This window comes from Meles meles, chromosome 5 (assembly GCF_922984935.1).
Source record: "Meles meles chromosome 5, mMelMel3.1 paternal haplotype, whole genome shotgun sequence".
NCBI classification, from domain to species: domain Eukaryota; kingdom Metazoa; phylum Chordata; class Mammalia; order Carnivora; family Mustelidae; genus Meles; species Meles meles.
The window spans coordinates 15,783,132-15,802,149 of NC_060070.1; the positions used below are offsets into that span (position 1 = coordinate 15,783,132).

The 19,018-nt window shown below is 46.9% G+C and overlaps 1 protein-coding gene across 2 annotated transcripts in view; it reads right to left on the minus strand.

Moving 5' to 3' along the window:
• Window positions 1–9,239: 9,239 nt before the first annotated feature.
• Window positions 9,240–19,018, minus strand: part of AKAP12 (A-kinase anchoring protein 12) — a 96,328-nt gene continuing 86,549 nt past the window's right edge. For both annotated transcript variants that reach the window (XM_046005168.1, XM_046005169.1), the window contains 2 exons: window positions 10,989–16,008; window positions 9,240–10,303 (listed from right to left, as the gene is read on the minus strand). In XM_046005168.1, coding sequence (XP_045861124.1) covers window positions 10,997–16,008 — 5,012 coding nt within the window. In that variant the 3' untranslated portion in view covers window positions 9,240–10,303; window positions 10,989–10,996. The remainder of the gene's footprint in view (window positions 10,304–10,988; window positions 16,009–19,018) is intronic.

Consider the following 19,018-nt stretch of genomic DNA (forward strand, 5'->3'; position numbering starts at 1 on the left):
GGATCTCTGTCAAATAAATAAATAAAATCTTACCAAAAAACAAACAAACAAACAAAAAACGAAGACAGTGATAGCTGCTGGATCATCAGATTGTGGGAAACAAATGAGTAAACCGTATAAAGGTGCCTTGGACAGTCTCCAAGCTTGGCCAGGAAGGAGTCTGGAGGTCATCCTACCCAACTTTGTTTTACAGGGAAGAAGAAAAGACTCCAAGAGGTGTTTACCTAAAAAAATGACACAAAATCACGCTATATAAACCTAGATTCTTAAATACTGAGAGGTTTCCATTGATTTCATCTTTTTTTAAAACCATATTCAACATCTCCCAATTTAAATAAGAATCTTGTGCCAAATTAAATTATCTGAGTATCTGTGGAAGGGGAGATCCAGGCAGGTCCCCACTGCCCTCTGCCCCACGCCAGGCAGCCTTGAAGGCACATGGGTCACGCCAGAGGCTCTTAAAGAGCAGAAAGTCATGGGAATCCCGAGGGATCTGGTGGGTGAGGAGAGAGGGTGAGACGAAGATGCCAGCCGGCCCCAGCTCCCTTCCCACAGTTTGGTGGAGGGGGAAGGCAGGAACTGTGGTCAGCTGCTCATTACGGGCAGTGGTACAGGGGCTCTTAACTCTGGCTTGTGGCTACCTCTTCCTCTTGTGACAGACCGGCCAGTCCCTCCCTACCCTAGAATGCTCGCTGGCTATTTCATCACAAGAGGTTATAAAGTTAACATTTCATTCTTACTTTTTTTTTAAGAATTTTTTTTTAAGATTTAATTTATTTATTTGACAGACAGAGATCACAAGTAGGCAGAGAGGCAGGCTCCCCACTGAGCAGAGAGCCTGATGCGGGGCTTAATCCCAGCACCCTGAGATCATGACCTGAGCCAAAGGCAGAGGTTTTAACCCACTGAGCCACCCAGGTGCCCCTCATTCTTAACTTTTTATGGTACCAATTTAAACACACTTTGGACATTTCAGTTGATAATGTCAGTCTGAACATCTAAGCTCCAGCATTGATTTAGACTGTCACTCTCCACATGTGAGCCCTCATTGACACCACCGGTACTACCATTCATTTCATAGGGAAAACAAAAGTGACCCATTCATTAAACAGATACAGCTAAAAAAAATTCTGTAAACTAGCATAGGATTTACCCTGGGAAATATGGCAGTAATGGGAAGAAAGAATTGCCATTATAAAACTGGAAAATACGTACATACATATATAAAATTGCTTTGGATAATGATAGAAGAATGGAGAGTAGAGTGGACTTCAAACATTCTCCTTTCTAAAGTCATTACAGGGGTGGTTGGCTCCTCAGTGAGTGGAGCATATGGCTCTTGATCTCGGCATTGTAAGTTTGATCCCCATGTTGAGTATAGAGATTTCTTAAAAATAAAATCCTAAAATAAAAAGTCATAGAACCCTGTGGGGCGTCTGGGTGACTCAGTGGGTTAAAGCCTGAGCCACCTCTGCCTTCGGCTCAGGTCATGATCCCAGGGTCCTGGAATGGAGCCCTGCATCGGGCTCTCTGCTCAGCAAGGAGCCTGCCTCCCCCGCCCCCCATCTGCTTCTCTGCCTGCTTGTGATCTCTGTCAAATAAATAAATAAAAATCTTAAAAAAAAAAAGTCATAGAAACCCGCCACTATTCTTATTTGTAATTTCCCTCCCAAGAAAGGGAAAGAGCTGAGGCATGCAGAGTGAGCCTTTCAGTTCAAAATGTCACGACTTGGTCACGGAATTGCTATGTTTAGAAATATCTAGGCACATAGGAGGATGGTTGGGGAGGATGGTGTGTGGGGTGGGGCAGTACTTCCTAAGGCGCGGTTGGGAATATGGTGGGGGCAGGGGAAGCCCTCTTCACTCATTCACTAGTAAGGAATGTTGAGACAAACTTACTTGTATGGGGAGTCGTTTATTGGAATGGAATGAAACTTGTTCTTGAGGTTGACTGCATTTTTAGAACAATTTTCAGAATCCTCAAAATACTTAGATTGGATTTTGCTTCGCTTTAGTTTTCCATTTTAGTCTGGAACAAACCATTGTTATACATCATTGGAAGGTAAGCAAGATTCAGACTTAGAAATCTTTGAGTAAATAAAAAACGAATCTATCTTAAGACAGCACATATACTAAGACAGATCAGCTAACCTGCCTCTTCTAGAACTAGCACCTTAAACACAACGGGTATCAGCTAACCCGTTAACAACTCTCTCAATAAAAAGTAGACTCGGAATCTTCAATGTGAAAATAAATGGACCAGGATGAAATGATATTCTGGGGTTTCATTCTCTTTAGATCAAAGTAATTCTGAACATAAAACATGGTTATTCTTGACTGAAGTTGGCGCTTTTCTCTGAGAAATACGTAATCACCTGCCCTGCCTAATTTCCTGGTCGTTATGAACGTCGCTGCTTGGGAAGAAGGCATTGTCAACAGAAGGGCTGAGTGGGGTACATGAGAACCTCAACTGGGTGTCTGTGTGCTAGAGGCTTTCATTTACTCCCAATCATCCTGGCAAGCATGTGTCCCATTTTTATAAATGAGGAGATTGAGCCCCAAAGAAATTAAATAACCTCTTTGAGGTTATCCAGCCAAATAGAGACAGCCATCTTTTAAAACTCCATGTGGCTCCCTCAAAAAGCAATGCTCTTTCTCCTCCCCCAGGGATGCCTACACCTAACAGGCACCTTTGATCAGCCCTTGGCAATGGGCAAGTCCTGTATTATTGTAATTGACAAGCCTTTGATTCAGCAAAAGCAAGAAGTACAAGGCATGGCTTTCCTTGCTCATCTGACCTACTTTTCTGTATCTGGTTTCAGACCAAGGTTTGTCCGAATTATATTAGGAGGTGGGAAAAGACTTATTTTCCCAAATGTGCAAACATTTCTGTGGACTAAAAGCAATTGCTGGGGGAGAGGTGGCAGGTGCAGGAAAGGGAAAGCTTTTTCACCTGCTAACCTGTTTGTTCTGAGACTGAGGCAATTAACTTGAATCCATTCTATAGCCTTATGTTACGGCAGTGGTCCTAAAACAGGCATGTCAGAATCTCCTGAAGGACTTGATGAAACAGACTTTCGGCCTGGCAGAGAGTCTGATTCAGTCTGTCCGATGTCAGGCCCAAGAATGTGCATGTCTAATAGGTTCCCAGATGAGATGATGAAGAGGATACTGGAAGCCACATTTTTTTAAGACTTTTATTTATTTGAGAAAGAGAGAATGAGAGCGAGCGAGCATGAGTCAGGGAAGGTCAGAAAGAGAAGCAGACAACCCCGCTGAGCAGGAAGCCCATTGTGGGACTCCATCCTGGGACTCCAGGATCATGACCTGAGCTGAAGGCAGTCAACCAACTGAGGCACCCAGCCACCCCCCTCCACCCTGAGCCACATTGTTAAAAAAGGGTTTTATTTATTTGAGAGAGAAAGAGAGCAAGCATGAGCAGGGGGAGAGGAAGCAGCAGACTCCCTGCTGACTCCATCCCACAACCCTGGGATCACAACCTGGGCCAAAGGCAGATATTTCACCAACCGAGCCACCCAGGTGCCCCCAGGAGCCACATTTTGAGAACCACAGCATTACTCTATCATTTCTGCTATATTCCTATCCTTCCCCGGTTCTACTTGCTCCTTAGAATTGCAATAACTGGGGGACTACTATGGGGCCACACAGGGACCTGGGACATTTCTAGCATTCTGCTTTCTTGGAGGCAAAGTGCTCCTTAACGAGATATATGATCTGTACACATTGGTACAGGACCCCTTAAAAGAAATGGGCTTGGGGCACCTGGGTGGCTCAGTGGGTTAAAGTCTCTGCCTTCGGCTCAGGTCATGATCCTAGGTCCTGGGATCGAGCCCTGCATCGGGCTCTCTGCTCCGTGGGGAGCCTGCTTCCTCCTCTCTCTCTGCCTGCCTCTCTGCCTACTTGTGATCTCTGTCTGTCAAATAAATAAATAAAATCTTTAGAAAAAAATAAAAGAAGAAGAAGAAATGGGCTTTACTCTAAACCTCCCTCCTCTCATTCCAGAGGCACCTGTAACCTGTGAGCACAGGAGAGAATAAAGCTAATCAAATATCCTAAGTAGTTTTCGAGGAGACTACCTAGCTTCCTCCGTAGGAAAGCGGCCAGGATCTGGGTGAGGGCACAAAATGTCATTAAAGTGGTCGGCTAAGGCCACACAACCCCTGAGAAGTGAGTACACAGCCCCCATCTCCTTTTTTGTCAGCGAAAGAAAAGAACTAAAAAATCTTTTCTTTGCAATTAGGTAGTGACGCCCAGGAGTAGACAAATGCTGGAGAGGACCTGGAGCCTGCGCGGTACAGCGTTGGGTGGAAGCTGGGACGGACCCAGGACGCTGCGGGGACCATCCCTCCCACAGGCCCTCTGCCCCACGGAACGGGTCTCCCCTGTCAAGTCTCCCTGGAGAGCAGGGCAACAGGCCACCCAAGCCGAAAGGGAAGCAGGGAGGAAAAAAAAGAAATGCGGATGACACACAAGTGGAGGTTTCATTTCTAGAAAGAGCACATGTGAGTTAAGATGGGTCTTCCTAGGGTCAGGGGTGGGAGGTTGGGGGAACAGGTGGTGGGTAATGGGGAGGGCACGTTTTGCATGGAGCACTGGGTGTTGTGCAAACAATGAATACTGTTATGCTGAAAAAATAAATAAATTTATTAAAAAAAAAAAAGATGGGTCTTCCTAACAGTTTGGGAAGACCCGTGTCATTTTGAAGGTTACCAAGATCTTCAAGGACACAGCAGTCAACCATGGTCACGACGCTGCCTCTGATGGGCTTTATTTACATTTCTCTTTCTCTTCTAATCACTAATATGAATGCATTGTGGTGCGTTTTGCTTTCTTAGTTCCTAAAGCACATTCCCAAGAGGAGAATCTTGTGAAGGTTCTGAAATGACACGTTCTGAAATGACACTGTAGCGACAAGTGATAAAGCCGCCTCTTGGGCGCCTGGAGGGCTCAGTCGTTAAACGGCTGCCTTCGGCTTGGGTCATGATCCCAGGATGCTGGTTTCGAGTCCCGCATCGGGCTCTCTGCTCAGCAGGAAGCCTGCTTCTCCCTCTGCCACTCCTTCTGCTTGTGTTCTGCTCTCGTGGTATGTAATGTAATGTATGGCAAGTATGTATGTAAAATCTTAAAAAAGTATGTATGTATGTAAAATCTGGCAAGTATGTATGTAAAATCTTAAAAAAAAAAAAAAAAAGGAAGGAAGGAAGGAAGGAAGCTTCCTCTTCCCAGTCACCTGACCAAAGCTTGTGTGTGAGATTTTAAGCCGTTATTTCCTGGCTCTGGGTCTCCCAGGATGCGGAACAGAAGAGCCATGGCTCTCCCGAGACCCACCTACCCCGAGGCTGATCTGCACTTGCCCTTACAGAGCTCCTGGGCCTCCCGGAATTGAACATTTCCCAAACTGATTATCATCTCCTGGCCCCAACCATGTCAGGGCTCAGCTCCACATGTAGGCTGGTCACCCAGAAAGGTCCTCCTTCACTCCACCAAGTTCCCATGACAGATGATGTGTCGGGCCCTGTTGATTCTACCCTCCTAAATCTCTTGATCTCACCACAGGCTCGCCAGCCAAAGGGCCATTGCTTTATGTTACCCATTATCAACTCCTGCCTGGATTATGGTATTCACGTTTGCCTACTCCTCTTCCCAACCTCCAGTCTTGGAAGCAATTCTCCAGATGCATTTCATTTTATTTTTTCGAAGATTTATTTGCGACAGAGCATGTGTACAGGGGGGAGAGAGTGGGGAGGGGCATAGGGAGAGGGAGTAGTAGACTCCCCCTCTGAGCAGGGAGCCTCATGTGGGGCGGGGGTCCATCCCAGGACCTCATGATCATGGCCAGTATCAAAGCAGAAGCTTAACTGAGCCACTCAGATGCCCCTGAGACACTAACATTTTAGGTAGAAAATCCTTTCTAAATTCCTTTCTACCTAAAATGAAGGGCTGTCCTGGGCCAGCACATTAAATAACACCAGTAACACCCTTCCTCGCCACTGAAACCAAGAACGCTACAAGGGGATAGGGTAAAGCGCTCCACAAGGCCCTAGCACTTCCTTGGGGATCGCTAACATACAAGCACCATTTCACTTCCTTGCTAAGTTATTTTAATGATTTACAATAGGTCTCGCGCCCCACAGTGGCCCACGGGCCAACTCTGCAGTATTATTTCTGTAAAGTCTTTCAAAAGAACACTAATTGTGTTCAGGTTTCAAGTTCTAGAGGAAACCCTGCGTGCTTTTTCAGGTATCAGGTGAGTTCTGAAGCGAACAGGGATGAGGAGAATCAAGCACAACGTGGTTTTAAATTAACCTAATTTATAGTATTGCCTCTGCGCTCGTTAATTATACCAAGTTATTTGGAGTTAGAATAAAAGGTAAAGCACACGGCTGAGTTAAAGGTAGGCTTTAGTAATCAATATCCTGCCATGAGAAACGGCACGTTCAGTCCTATTTTCTTCATTTATGAAATTCTAACACTGGTCTCCAAATATGAGTGTTACAGTGAAGCTGCTTTTTTTTAAAAGATTTTATTTATTTGACAGATTGAGATCACAAGTAGGGAGAGAGGCAGGCAGAGAGAGAGAGAGAGAGAGAGAGAGGAAGCAGGCTCCCTGTCCAGCAGAGAGCCCGATGTGGGGCTCGATCCCAGGATCCTGGGATCATGACCTGAGCGAAAGGCAGAGGCTTTAACCCACTGAGCCACCCAGGTGCCCCGAAGCTGCTCTTTTTTAAGATTTTATTTATCCATTTGGGAGAGAGTGACCAAGAGCAAGGCGATGGGGAAGGGCAGAGGGAGAGGGAAAAAGCAGACTCTCCACTGAACATGGAGCCCAGGGGGGGCTCGATCCAGGACGCCAGGACCCCAGGACCACGACCGAGCTGAAGGCAGACACCCAACCAGCTGAGCCACCCATGCGCCCCATTAAAAGCCGGTGGTGTCAATCTCTGCTTTCTCATATGTGAAATTAGGACCCTGATCCCCAGATCATTTCCAGTGACTGCAGGTAGAGATGGTAAGGAATGGGGTGGAGAGGAGAAGTGTGCATTTACGCAAGAATTATGCCAGGATATCCTAATCCATTTCCATTAGACTGTTCATTAGAAACGAACGGTCACTGAGACTTGAAGTTACAGGACACTGTGTTCAGCCTCCGTCCTCTCACCATCTCGGAAACCTGGGGCTGCTTGGGTCCATTGCCTTCCTTGTAGAGCTGGGTGGGTGAGGGGTTCCTAACTTTGGCTCTAGTCCCTGAGGTCTGTGTGCCTATCCAAAAACTCTACTTTGGGGAGTTCGAGGTCAGCCAGAGGTTTAATGAGATTCTAATTAAAGGGCCCTTGGCCCCCAAAAGGTTAAGAATCACTGACCATTTTTGGTGCATTTACACATGTCCCAGGTACATTCCAAACTCCCACGATGCTCTATGGAGAATGTTGCGAAGGTGTAAGTAATTAAAAGAAGTTAAACGTGTGATGATTATCACAGCAGTGGAGAAAAGCAATCAAAACTGAATTGAGGTGAGATTACAGAAAAGAAAATCCAGGGCATTTAATTAGGTCGCATTTTATTTAGATAAATGAAAATCTGTCCCCCAAACAGAACTAGGAATCAAATATTGTCTCAGGTTAAAAGGAAACTTGCTATGCTTGAAGCTTACACTGAAAGCTCAAATTTCCAGCCCTTGACGATTTGTAGCTCCAAACACGGAAGGAAAATATGAGAAACACAGTATGTGTTAACAGAGAGGCAACTCAGGTGTACCATTAGCAAAATAGCCTGAGGGGGAACATTTCACATTCCCCAATTACAAGAAGTGGTGAGAGTTTACAAGTCTTGCATTGCGTTCTATCGTACATGGCTCTACAGTAGCGCCCAAAGTAGCAAAATATAGGCACTTGCTCCAACTTCTGCAGTTTACATTTCGCTGTTGCGTACTTCATAAATTAACAGCAGCTTCAGAATTATAATACAGGATTCTATGTCATGCTACTGTTAACAGCATTCCTCCGGCTAATGAAAGTGCTGCTTCACAGACGTAGGTCCAGAGCTTGTACAGAGATAATCCGAGGCACATCCAGATAAAGGAGTATGAAAAGCACAGTCCTGAAGCAACCGCTGCTGGAAAACCACCGGCCAAGGCCAGAATGACTTGGCCACGGGTGCTCCGGGAAGAACAAACATGAACAGAATGGAGTGGGAGGGGGTTTAAAAAAAAAAAAAAAAAATCAAAGTTTACCACTTGACTACATAAATCCTTGATCAGTTCAAAGCAAAGCATCCTCGTGCCATAGAGATGAAGTCAGTGTTTGACCTCACGAGCCCCTTACAGACTGCTTGCTCTCATCTCCAGTACCTCTTGGTTGATCTTCAAAAACCGACATCAGCACTTGGATTTTTTTCAATCTCTATGTTGGCAAAAAATATTTAGATCAGGGGGTCATTTTTTTTTAATTTTGGGGGTTTTAAGTTTCATAATGACGTTCAGGTGACTATTATATAGGAGAATAACTCCTTAAAGGGTATTTTAAATATTTCCCAACTACAAGGTCATACACTGTTATCATGAGGTGTCTCGTGATACATGGCTCCCCCTTTTTTTGGTCGTCAGGTTTGTTGATCTAAGATCAACTACTTTCTAATTCTAACAGCCTATGTTCCTTCTGCCCAACTTATCTTTCTAGAGCATCTAGAATAAAATCATTAACGAGCAGTCGTAATCTCAGTTTGCAAACCAGAGTTCTGAGTTTGAGTGCGAACTCGTGTGGCGAGGCCATTTCTACGTGTGAAGAAGCGGAACAAGACACAGCTAACTGTGGCCCAAGTCTGACAAAGTCTTGTACATATTGGCATAAATGAGGAATCATTTTGGTATTTTAAAAAAATATTCAAATCACCTTGTTGGGCAAGCCATTTTTACTATTAGGCCTTCTTAAAAATTTCTTTCTAGACGATTCTCATTAAAACCAAGAATGATGAAAGAAAACTGACTTTTTCAGGAAGGCACCACGGGATGGTAGCACCGTTATCAGTCCTGTCGGTTTCAAAAGCTCCTGGTTGACCTGCGCTGATGCCTCTCTGCTGGGAGTTCCTCTGAACATGACCTCAAACCAGTAACCAGTGGTGACACCATGTAGTGGCCACACTGGAAACCTCTACCTCAGCTGCTTTTAGAACTCAACAAACATGCCCCGGGCTTCCTAGTATCTAATAAAACCAGCAATTCTAAGTGAAGCAAATATTTTATTTAAATCAGTTGTCAAATCACAGTTTATCCAAATGAACATAATGCAACATTGTCCTTTAAAGAGCGGGCACAAATATGGCACAGACATAATCCAGGACCTACCAAAATACCAGTCATCAAGAACCTGACTTTCCTTCACGCTGTGTTGTGAATGTCGTCCGGCGCAGAAGAGCAGAATCAAAACCTTACAACAGCCAACTGTTTTCTTGACAAGATGAAAAACGTTTCTCACTACCTTGCCTCAGGATTTCCACACACTCCTCTCTCCAAACAGCCACAACAATTCAGAGAAAAGGCTTAGAGTGAATCCGCTACTGGAGGGAAAAAAAAAAAAAAAACCAAAAAACTCCCTTCCAACCCTCACTGGGCTAGAAAGAAATTTCACAGTAACAATGGAACATTCTGTATGTTTCCCCTCCCCCACCCCAAAAAGGCTTTTTATTTTTAGCACACTGTGCATAAGAGAAAAGTGACCCATTTTAGAGTGGTATGAAACATGGACCCTACTCCTTAGTAGATTTTAAAGTAACAAACTATAGCTTCTGATCAGGAATGTTGTCTCTAGGGAGCTCTTCTCCCCAGGCTTGACCGTGGCTGCATGGCCCGCCTTATCCTGGGCGACACAAAAGGATGTACCATCCTGCACATTTCCTTAATCATTAAGAAGAAAAAATATACAATAGATACAGAAGGAGGGTTACTTAAAACATACATATAAATACATAAAGGAAGATACTCCAGTTTGAGAAGCAGAACCAGGTTTGGCCAACTCCAGTTCCGGGTTAAATTCAGGACCTTCGATCAGAAACACTGTAACAGGGTATCAGGGCAAAGTGAGGGGGTGGCCCTGCGAGGAGGAAGTGTTAGATGGCTCTAGCTCCCGATGCAGCCTCAGGATTGTCAGGGGCTCCAGAAAGGTCAGTCGAGGGACCCGTTCTTTCTTCGGTTTTGAGTCTGGAACACTGGTCTCGAACCTCGTCAGCAGCGTCCACCCCCTCCTACTGCTCGTCTTCACATTCAGGTCTTGCAAACACACGGGCTGACCTGGAGAAGAAAGAAAGAATCCAAAGTCAGTCAAGGTCTTCTCCTCCCTCGTTGGTTCCAGGGGCAGCAGAAGCCCTCAGAGCCGAGTGCCGCCCCCAAAAGCAAGTGGGTCAGGCCTGTGGTGGTTCAGGCTGGGCCACCCCAAAACTTGGGGCCTGTGGCTCCCCAGCACCAACATTTGGTCCCACCACACACACTGGGAAACTTTTTAAATGCCTGTTTAAATACTGATGGGGGAATGAATTTTTTTTTTCCTTGAGAGCTATCAACTAAAATTTCAGGCTATAGGATAGCAACTCACCATGAACTAATTTCTGCTTATAAAGAAAAATTCAATGAACTTGCTAGTATGATGCGGGGAGCACAACCGTTTTCTTATGCCTCTGAGCCAAACACACACATGCACGCTTGTGCACACACACGCTCCTTCAATTTCTTTGAAAGCAGGCACGTGGGTATAGAATGAGCTCATTGTTTTCATGACATCAGTTCCGCCTGAAGGGCAGCAGGTCAGTGAGGGGGAAAAAGGAAGGGAACCGGGATCTCCTTGACTGTTCTTTGCCCAACTAAAGGTTCTGCCTACAGCCACAATGATTCAAACTCCTGCTTCCCTTATAACAAATCTGCCGTGACATGGCAAGAAAAGAGGAAAAGACTGTTTTAGGAGAAGAGGAAGCTTGCTTACATGATGTTTTAGGATTCTGTGGCTTCGGATTTTGTCGGTTCTCCCTCCGGTTTCTGAGTGTCGTCCTGTGTTTCGGTTTTGATCTCTTCTTCTAACTCGCTGTGGACTTTTCCTTCCGGAAATCCTACTTCCTGGCCACCTTCCTTCTCCTTCAGTGTTGGTCCATCTGTGTCTGGGGACTCTTGGCTCAGGCCTCCTGGGGCCGCCACACCTTCCAGGGCTGAGTGCTGGTTTTCCAGGTCTTCAACAGCATGACCTTTTTCATCTTCTTGGGGTTCAGAGAGGGACCCCTGTAGCCTTTCTTCTAAGCCAGCACGATCACCATCTTCTGGAACAGACTCAGTCCCGGCTGTTTCTTTCTTTTCCTCCGACAGGAGAACTGCCTCTTCGAGCTGCTGGTCATTTATGCTGGAAGGTTCTACCTCAACACTTGTCACCTCGGCTGAAGCTTCACTCACAGCTTCGCATGCGTCGGAATGGGTCTGTTCCCCAGCAGTGAGCGTGGCTTCTCCTTCGGCCACCACAGCTCGTGTTCCATCCCGTGCAGTGGCCTGTGGCTCCCCTTCTTCGGTCTCGGGGTGCGCCCTCCCCTCTGGGGCGTCGGCGATCATTGGCGGGGCCTGTGTCTGGAAATCAGTGGCTGTTTCTTCCGTGCTCACTAAGTGATCGACAACTGTCTGGATTACATTCTGTACAAGTTTACTGCTCTCAGTCTCAAGTTTCGAAATCTCGGTTTCAGCCTTTCCATCTTCCTTTCCTGTTTCACTCCCTTGGTCTTCCGGACCAGCAGTGGGCGCGTCCTGTTCCTCCGGGGACGGTCTCTGGGGTGGGGTTTTCTCTCCTTCCAGGTCAGCACTGATGCCTCCTTCAGGCGCAGCCGCTGTGGTCACAGGTTCGGAGTCTGGCTGAGCCTCAGTCCCTGTAGGCGCCTCAATGTCCCCTGGCCGGGCGGTCAAGTCTTCATCTTTTTCAGAGGCTTCTTCTTCTGGTACTAACTGTGCGTCTGCAGATTCCCGAGTTTCTGTGGTTTCTAAATCTAAAATCTTGACAGTTTCTTCTAAGACCTTCTCCTTCACTGCTGCAGCCGCTGGAGTTAATGACGCCTCCGGGGTCTGGACTTGAACTTCGGTGCGTACTGCTTCCTCCTGAACTGGCTGGGGAGAATCTTCCCAAGCGGTAACCTCCTCTTCCCCGTGGAGGACGGCCACACTGTCTGTCTGCCCCAGGTGCTTATGAAGCTCCTCAGATGTGGTCACAGCTGGTTTTTGCTCAAGGTCCTCTTCGGTGGCTTGAGTTGCCTCTGCTTCCGTCTCCTCCCTTTCTCCTTGAACTTCCATCTCTCTCTCAACTGGGGTGGGAGATGGTGTAGGGCTGTGGACTTCGGTATCGTCATCCTTCTGACATTCAGATTCTTTAGGAGCTTCATCTTTATGGGCAACTTCACTTGTTTCCTGACTCCCGGTCGTCTCGAGGTCTGCACCTACGACAGGGCCTTCGAGAAGCGGTTTCTCTCTGCTCTCCCCGCCGGTAAACTGACCTTCCTCTTCAATTGCATCCATCTTTGAAAGAATGGGTACAGTTTCCACTGGTACCTCTTTGTCCGTATGTTCTAGAACCTCTTCCGTTTCTGAATGTCCTTTAATTTCTTCCTGGGATGGAAAACCAGCAGGTGCTGGAGGCAGCTGTTTGGGGACAGAAACTGCTTCTGCTTCTGGAACCTGGGACAGAGCACCCGAAGCTACCTGGGAATCTTCGCGCATCTCCAGGATCTGCTCTTGCTGTGTTACAGGGAGAGCTTCGACCTCTGCTACTGGGGTGCTTCCGTTGGTCTCGCTGTCTGTAAGGGTTTCCGCGGAGTCAGGAGCAACAGCCTGTTCCAGAATCAATTCTGATTTTACCCCAACCAAGGTTTCAGCTTGACAAGCGGTTCTAGGCTCACTGGAGTCCACACTGTCTGTGACTGCAGGAACTTTCTCAAAGCCTTCTGGGGTGGCCTGTATGACTACTTCGGCTTGTGTCCAAGTCTCAGCTTTAGCTTCTTGTGCCTTCACTTCCAACACTGCATCTGCCTCTTTCTTCAGGTCTAGCCCTGGAGCATCCTCTTCGGCTCCATCCAGCTTCTCCGGTATTTTGGCTCCTACGTCCCGCATTGTCTCAATCATGTCTTCTGGCCCCCTGGTGTCAGGCAGCGGTGATCCTTCTCGAACTTTCTCCGCAACCGCCCGCAGGACCTCTTGAGTCCGCCTCTCTTGGTCTTCCAGGTCTGGCACACTGCCCTCCACCTCCTGAACGGGTGTTGCTTCCTCTGTGGTTTCTGGAGAGCCGGTGAGCTGAGAAACAGCTGAGACCATGTCCGCGGTCTCTTCAGCACCAGATGCTTCTGCGGCTTCTTCAGCACAAAATGCCTCCGCACCTTCTGCAGCCGTCACGGCCTCCGAAGTTAATTCCGCCTCGCTCACGACCGTGTCATCGGTGGCATCTTGGCCCTCTGGCAGAGTTTTGGTAACCACGGAGGTTTCTTCTGCAAGGGCCTCTCCTTCGAGCACCTCCCCAGTTAGGGGTTTGGCTTCCTCTTCTGTTTCTTCAAGAGGTTCTGTCACGGAAGCGGATATCCAAGATGGCGACCTCTCTTCGACACTGCTAACAGCCCTTGCCCCGTCGAGGACAGTCACCTTCACGCCGTGAACCAGATTCGTACTGAGCTCCTCCGACACAGCAACAGCTACCTGCTGCTCGGGCTTCTCCTCGCTTGTTTGGGCTTGCTGAGCTTCGACTTTCTCCCTTTCCACCGCATCATACTCGGACAGAGGTACCACGGCCGGGACATCGGAGTCGTCCTCGTTGACCTCTGGCGGCCCCGCGTCCTCGGCAGTGGCGTGTTCCGCTTTCCCGTCTGACCTTTTCTTCCTTCGTCCGGGAATAAATTTCTTAATGGAAACCCAAGACTCCTCTTTCCCAGGCTCAGCCTCTGACGCGGAATGTTCTACAGCAGACCCAGGTACAGCATCTTCGCTTTTCTCTTCCAGCTTCGACTTCGATTTTTTCCTTGGAGTGACTAATCTTTTAAAGGACTCCCAGGTGGAGACCCCCTCTCCTTCGGTGGGGCTGCCAGCCTGCTCAGGTGAGGAGCTGCCCGGTCCTTGATCCTGTTCCTGAGAACCGGCAAGCGCGGCGTCGGGTCCTGTTTCTTTGTCTCTTCCTGCATCATCCGGTTTCTGGCTGTCTCCTCCCACCGTTTTCGGCTCCCCTTCCTCATCGGAAGACGATGCTTTTCTCGCTCTTTTCTTGGATGATCCCACACAAATCAAAGCTTCCCAAGATACTGAGGTATCAACCCTGCGCTTGGGTTCTTCTGGCTTCTGCTCTTCTCCACTTCCCTTGGCTTCCTCCTGCATCTCGGAGGCCGCGCTCTCCGTGGAAGACAAGGTGGCGCTCTTGACTTTCTCCAACTCGTCTTCTTTGTCACTTTCAGAAAGCCTTCTGACACGTTTCTTGGGCGTCACCATCTTTTTGAAAGATGCCCAGGGAGTAACACCTTCTCTCTTCTTCTCCCCGTCGGAAGTAGTCCCTTCCTCGGCCTCCCCCTCCTGCTGTGCGTCCGCGAGGCCTTTCTCTAGACACGCCATCTCCTCTGGTTCCTCCGGGGACGAGGCAGAGCTCTCGCCCTTCTGTTCATCTGCACTGTCCAGAGACTCTGCTGCGACCTGGTGGTGCTCCCCCGACTCTTCATCCCCTCCTCCTCCTCTCTTCCCTTTCTGTTTCTTTCCAGAGAGCTTTTTTAAGCCAGTGCTGGTAAAGAGTTTCTTTAAAGGGCTTCCTTGCACTTTCAATCTCTCTTGGGAGGACAGCATGTCGGCCTCACTCATGACGCCGTCCGGGTGTGCAGCAGAGGGCGCCTTTTCCTCGGGGCTCAGGTCAGCCGGCTGGGGGTGGTCCCCTCCGGGGGTGCACACTTCTTTCATCTTCCCCGGCTCCTCAGGAGGCTCGGCTTTCTCGAGCTCAGCCTGGGATTCTACCCCTTTCTCAGATGGCAAAGGCTCCACTGCTTCTTCTCCCTCAGCCTTCTCCTCTTCTGTCGTCTTCTCCGGCAGCCTGACGTGGACTTCCGCAACAATCTCTACCTTATCATCAAATACTTCTGTGGCTAAAGGGGCGGGTCTCTCTTCAGGGGGTCCCTGCACTTGATCTTCTGAGGGCAGCTCGACTTTTTCAAATTCCGCGGACAGTCTGGCAGTGTCAACGCTCTCGGCGATCTCCTGGGGGCGCTCTTGCTCGGAAGCCGCCACTTTCTCGGAGGTATCTTCTATCTTTTCCTGTTCCTGCGTGTCTCCTCTTTCCGGCTCTTGGTCCTTTTTCTTCTCTGAAGCTTCCAGCTCCTCCTCCTTTGGCTTCCTGAAACTGGTCTTTTTTCTCCAGCCAGCCCAACCTTGCGTGAAGAACTTTTTGAAGGGCGAAGCTGTTTCACTGGCCACCGGACTAGCTGGCGACTCTGGAGATTTGGTGGGTTCTTTTTGTTTATCTTCCCCGTCCTCTTTGCCTTCCTCTGCTGCTTGACCAGACTCAGCCTGGAGAGAAATCTCTGTGCTGCTTGGCTCATGCTTAACGGTTTCTTCGGGTTTCTCCGTGGATTGTTTTAGTTCACTGTCTTTGGCTGTTGCTTCTCCGGTCTCCTGGCTGGGTTCCTGGTGGTCACCAGCCCCGTCTGCTGCTCCTGATCCTTCCCCTTCATCTTTTTTGACAGTGAGTAGCTGCACAGTGTCGGACTTCTCCGTCTTATCCTTTTTGACAGTGAATTTAAAGCCAACAAACTTAAACACCTTTTTAAATCCAACATCATTAGCCTGAGAATCAGTAGGTTGTACCAGTTCTTCTAAATTGCTTTCTGAAGAAGGAATCTGGTCGATGATTTCAGGGATTTCCTCCTGCCCATCCTTTGCTAGGTCTTGAGTGACCACGGAGCCAGCAGCCATTGCCTTATCTGAGGCTCTTTCATTCACATCTTCAGACTCTCTCTGTCCAACTACAGAAAAAGAAGAGTGGTGGAGAAGAATAAAATTATTACAGTTCAGAAAAATTATATATTTAAAAAAACATAACCAAGTGATACCTTCTTTAATCTCATGATAGGCTAACAGCCTTCTCAGTATATGTAAATCTCCATCCATGAGGCAGCATCTACTTCTTTCAAATGACCTTTAAAAATTCAGGTTTAAAGATACTACCCTGCTCCTTCTGTTCCCTGTGAAAGCGAAGTTTACACACTCAAGTACCAGAATACTAGTTATATGTAAGTAGCTGCAACACCATTAAAGTGGGACAAGCAGATTCTGTTGCAAAGTAAAATGGATCAATCATCACACCCACGACCTAGAATCCAACCTATTTTAGAAAAATAAGCTAAATGGCAACAAAGAACCTAGACAAATCTAAAGAGAGGTATTCTATGTGACAACTAGCTGGCAGTCTCTTTTACCAAGTCCCCCCAAATGGACTGGGAGCTGCATGGGGAAATTCCAGACTGCGGAAGGGCAAGTGCAAGGAACAATTTATCTTGACAGATGAGAGGTGTTCAATAATATAATACAGAATGTGAAAAATTGTTGTGTTGTACACCCAAAGGTAAAGTAATGTTGTGGTCAACCAACCTCAAATAAAAAATAAAATAAAATAAAAAAAGGAAAGGTGGTGCTCACAAGCTGAAAGGTGTAACAGAGGGACACAGGAGTCAGCTTGAAGGGGTCTCCTGCTGGACAAACACTGAAGCGTAAGAAAGATGATGACAAGGATGAGATACAAAACACTGAACGAGAAAAGAATCCATGAATCACGAGTGATACTAAAACAGTAAAACAGGGAACAGGGAATACTTCATGAAAAGTGCCAATCAATAATAAATTTAGATTAATTTCCACTTTGATCTACAGTCACTCATTAGAATTTCAAAATTCTACCGCATCAAGATTCACACTGTTGGATGAGTTAACAAAAATGTTTCTTTTATAGCCAATTACATAGGCTCCTTCTAGACCATGGTAAACAGCTGTTCGGCTGAGAAAACATTGAGCATTATAGTCTTTGAAGATGTACTTACGTCCTTCATCCAGTATGATCCACTTACATGAAATTAACGTAAGTGGATTTTCTTTTTTTATTTTTTTTTATTTATTTATTTTTTTAAAGATTTTATTTATTTGACAGAGAGAAATCACAGAGAGGCAGGCAGAGAGAGAGGAAAGGAAGCAGGCTCTCCGCTGAGCAGAGAGCCCGATGCGGGACTTGATCCCAGGACCCCGAGATCATGACCTGAGCCGAAGGCAGCGGCTTAACCCACTGAGCCACCCAGGTGCCCCTCTTTTTTTATTTTTTTTAAAGATTTTTATTTATTTATTTGTCAGAGAGAGAGCAAGAGCAAACACAGGCAGACAGAGTGGCAGGCAGAGACAGAGAGAGAAGCAGGCTCCCTGCCGAGCACGGAGCCCGATGTGGGACTCGATCCCAGGACACTGGGATCATGACATGAGCCGAAGGCAGCCACTTAACCAACTGAGCCACCCAGGCGTCCCAAGTGGATTTTCTTTTAGTTCTTTGGGGAGGAAAAGCCACATTTTAGTTCAGTTCATCAGCTGGGTCAACCAAACTGAACTTTTTCCACTGCTCAGAATAAAGTAAAAAATCATTTCTCATTATGTTCAATATAAAATAATACACAACACCATTTTCATGGCTAACTAAGTGTGGTTACAAGAGGTTTTACTGTTTTGAATGTAGCTGTGACTGAATAAATTTGGAACTAGTCCTATCACCATTAAAACCAGCCATTCAGAGGCGCCTGGGCGGCTCAGTAGGTTAAGCCTCTGCCTTCGGCTCGGGTCATGATCTCAGGGTCCTGGGAGTGAGCCCTCCATCGGGCTCTCTACAGCAGGGAGCCTGCTTCTACCTCTCTCTCTCTGCCTACCTCTCTGCCTACTTGTGATCTCTGTCTGTCAAATAAATAAAATCTTAAAAAAAAAAAAAAGAGTAACACATACTCAGTGTAGAAAATTAGGGAAGGGGCTCCTGGGTGGGTTAAGCCTCTGCCTTCCGCTAAGGTCATGATCTCAGAGTCCTGGGATGGAGTCCCACATCTATGCTCAGCAGGGAGCCTGTTTCCCTCTTTCTCTCTGCCTGCTTGTTCTCTCTCTCTGTCAAATAAATAAAATATATTTTTAAAAAAACCCAGCCATTCAGGGGCGCCTGGGTGGCTCAGTGGATTAAAGCCTCTGCTTTCGGCTCAGAGCATGATCCCAGTGTTCTGGGATAGAGCCCTGCATCGGGCTCTCTGCTCGGCGGTGAGCCTGCTTTCCCCCTCTCAGTCTCTCTCTGCCTGCTTGTGATCTCTGTCTGTCAAATAAATAAAATAAAAATCTTTTTAAAAAAAATTAAAGAGAACAGCCATTCAGAAGCAAAACAAAAAGACAGGAGTTAGGGGAGAAGTTTTTAGAGAAAGGACTTGAATGCAGAGCAAGGAAATTATCTGATTTGCAGTAGCTTAAACAGTCATATTATTTGAAAAAGCTCAGTTGTCATCAGATTAAGAAAACTGCTCTTTGCCAATATATTTGTAGTAACTCATTCAGTCAAAAATCCAGAAATGCTAAAACCACTGGGTGAAAGGCTGTCAGGAAACCTATAGCTTCAGAGTATCGACACACAGATCAAAAGGAAAGCCTGCCTTTTACAGTGGAGAAATCTACAAGTACCACCTTAAAACATCCCACTAACGGAACAAAACTATCATTGTGCTTTCTGATGTGAGGCACTGAGAAGGCCAATAAATCACTTACAGTACTCCTGCCAAAATGCTTAATGGAATCTTAACTGAGGAAACCATCAGATGCGTCAATGAAGGATATTCAGTGTAACAACTAGCTTGGCAGCTTTGTCAATGTCACAATGTACAAAAGTCAAAAAAAAAAAAACCCAAGTAGACTGTCTGCAAGCAACTTTCAAAGAGTTTAAGGAGAGAGACTGAGGCTGAGGGCCGGCAGGAG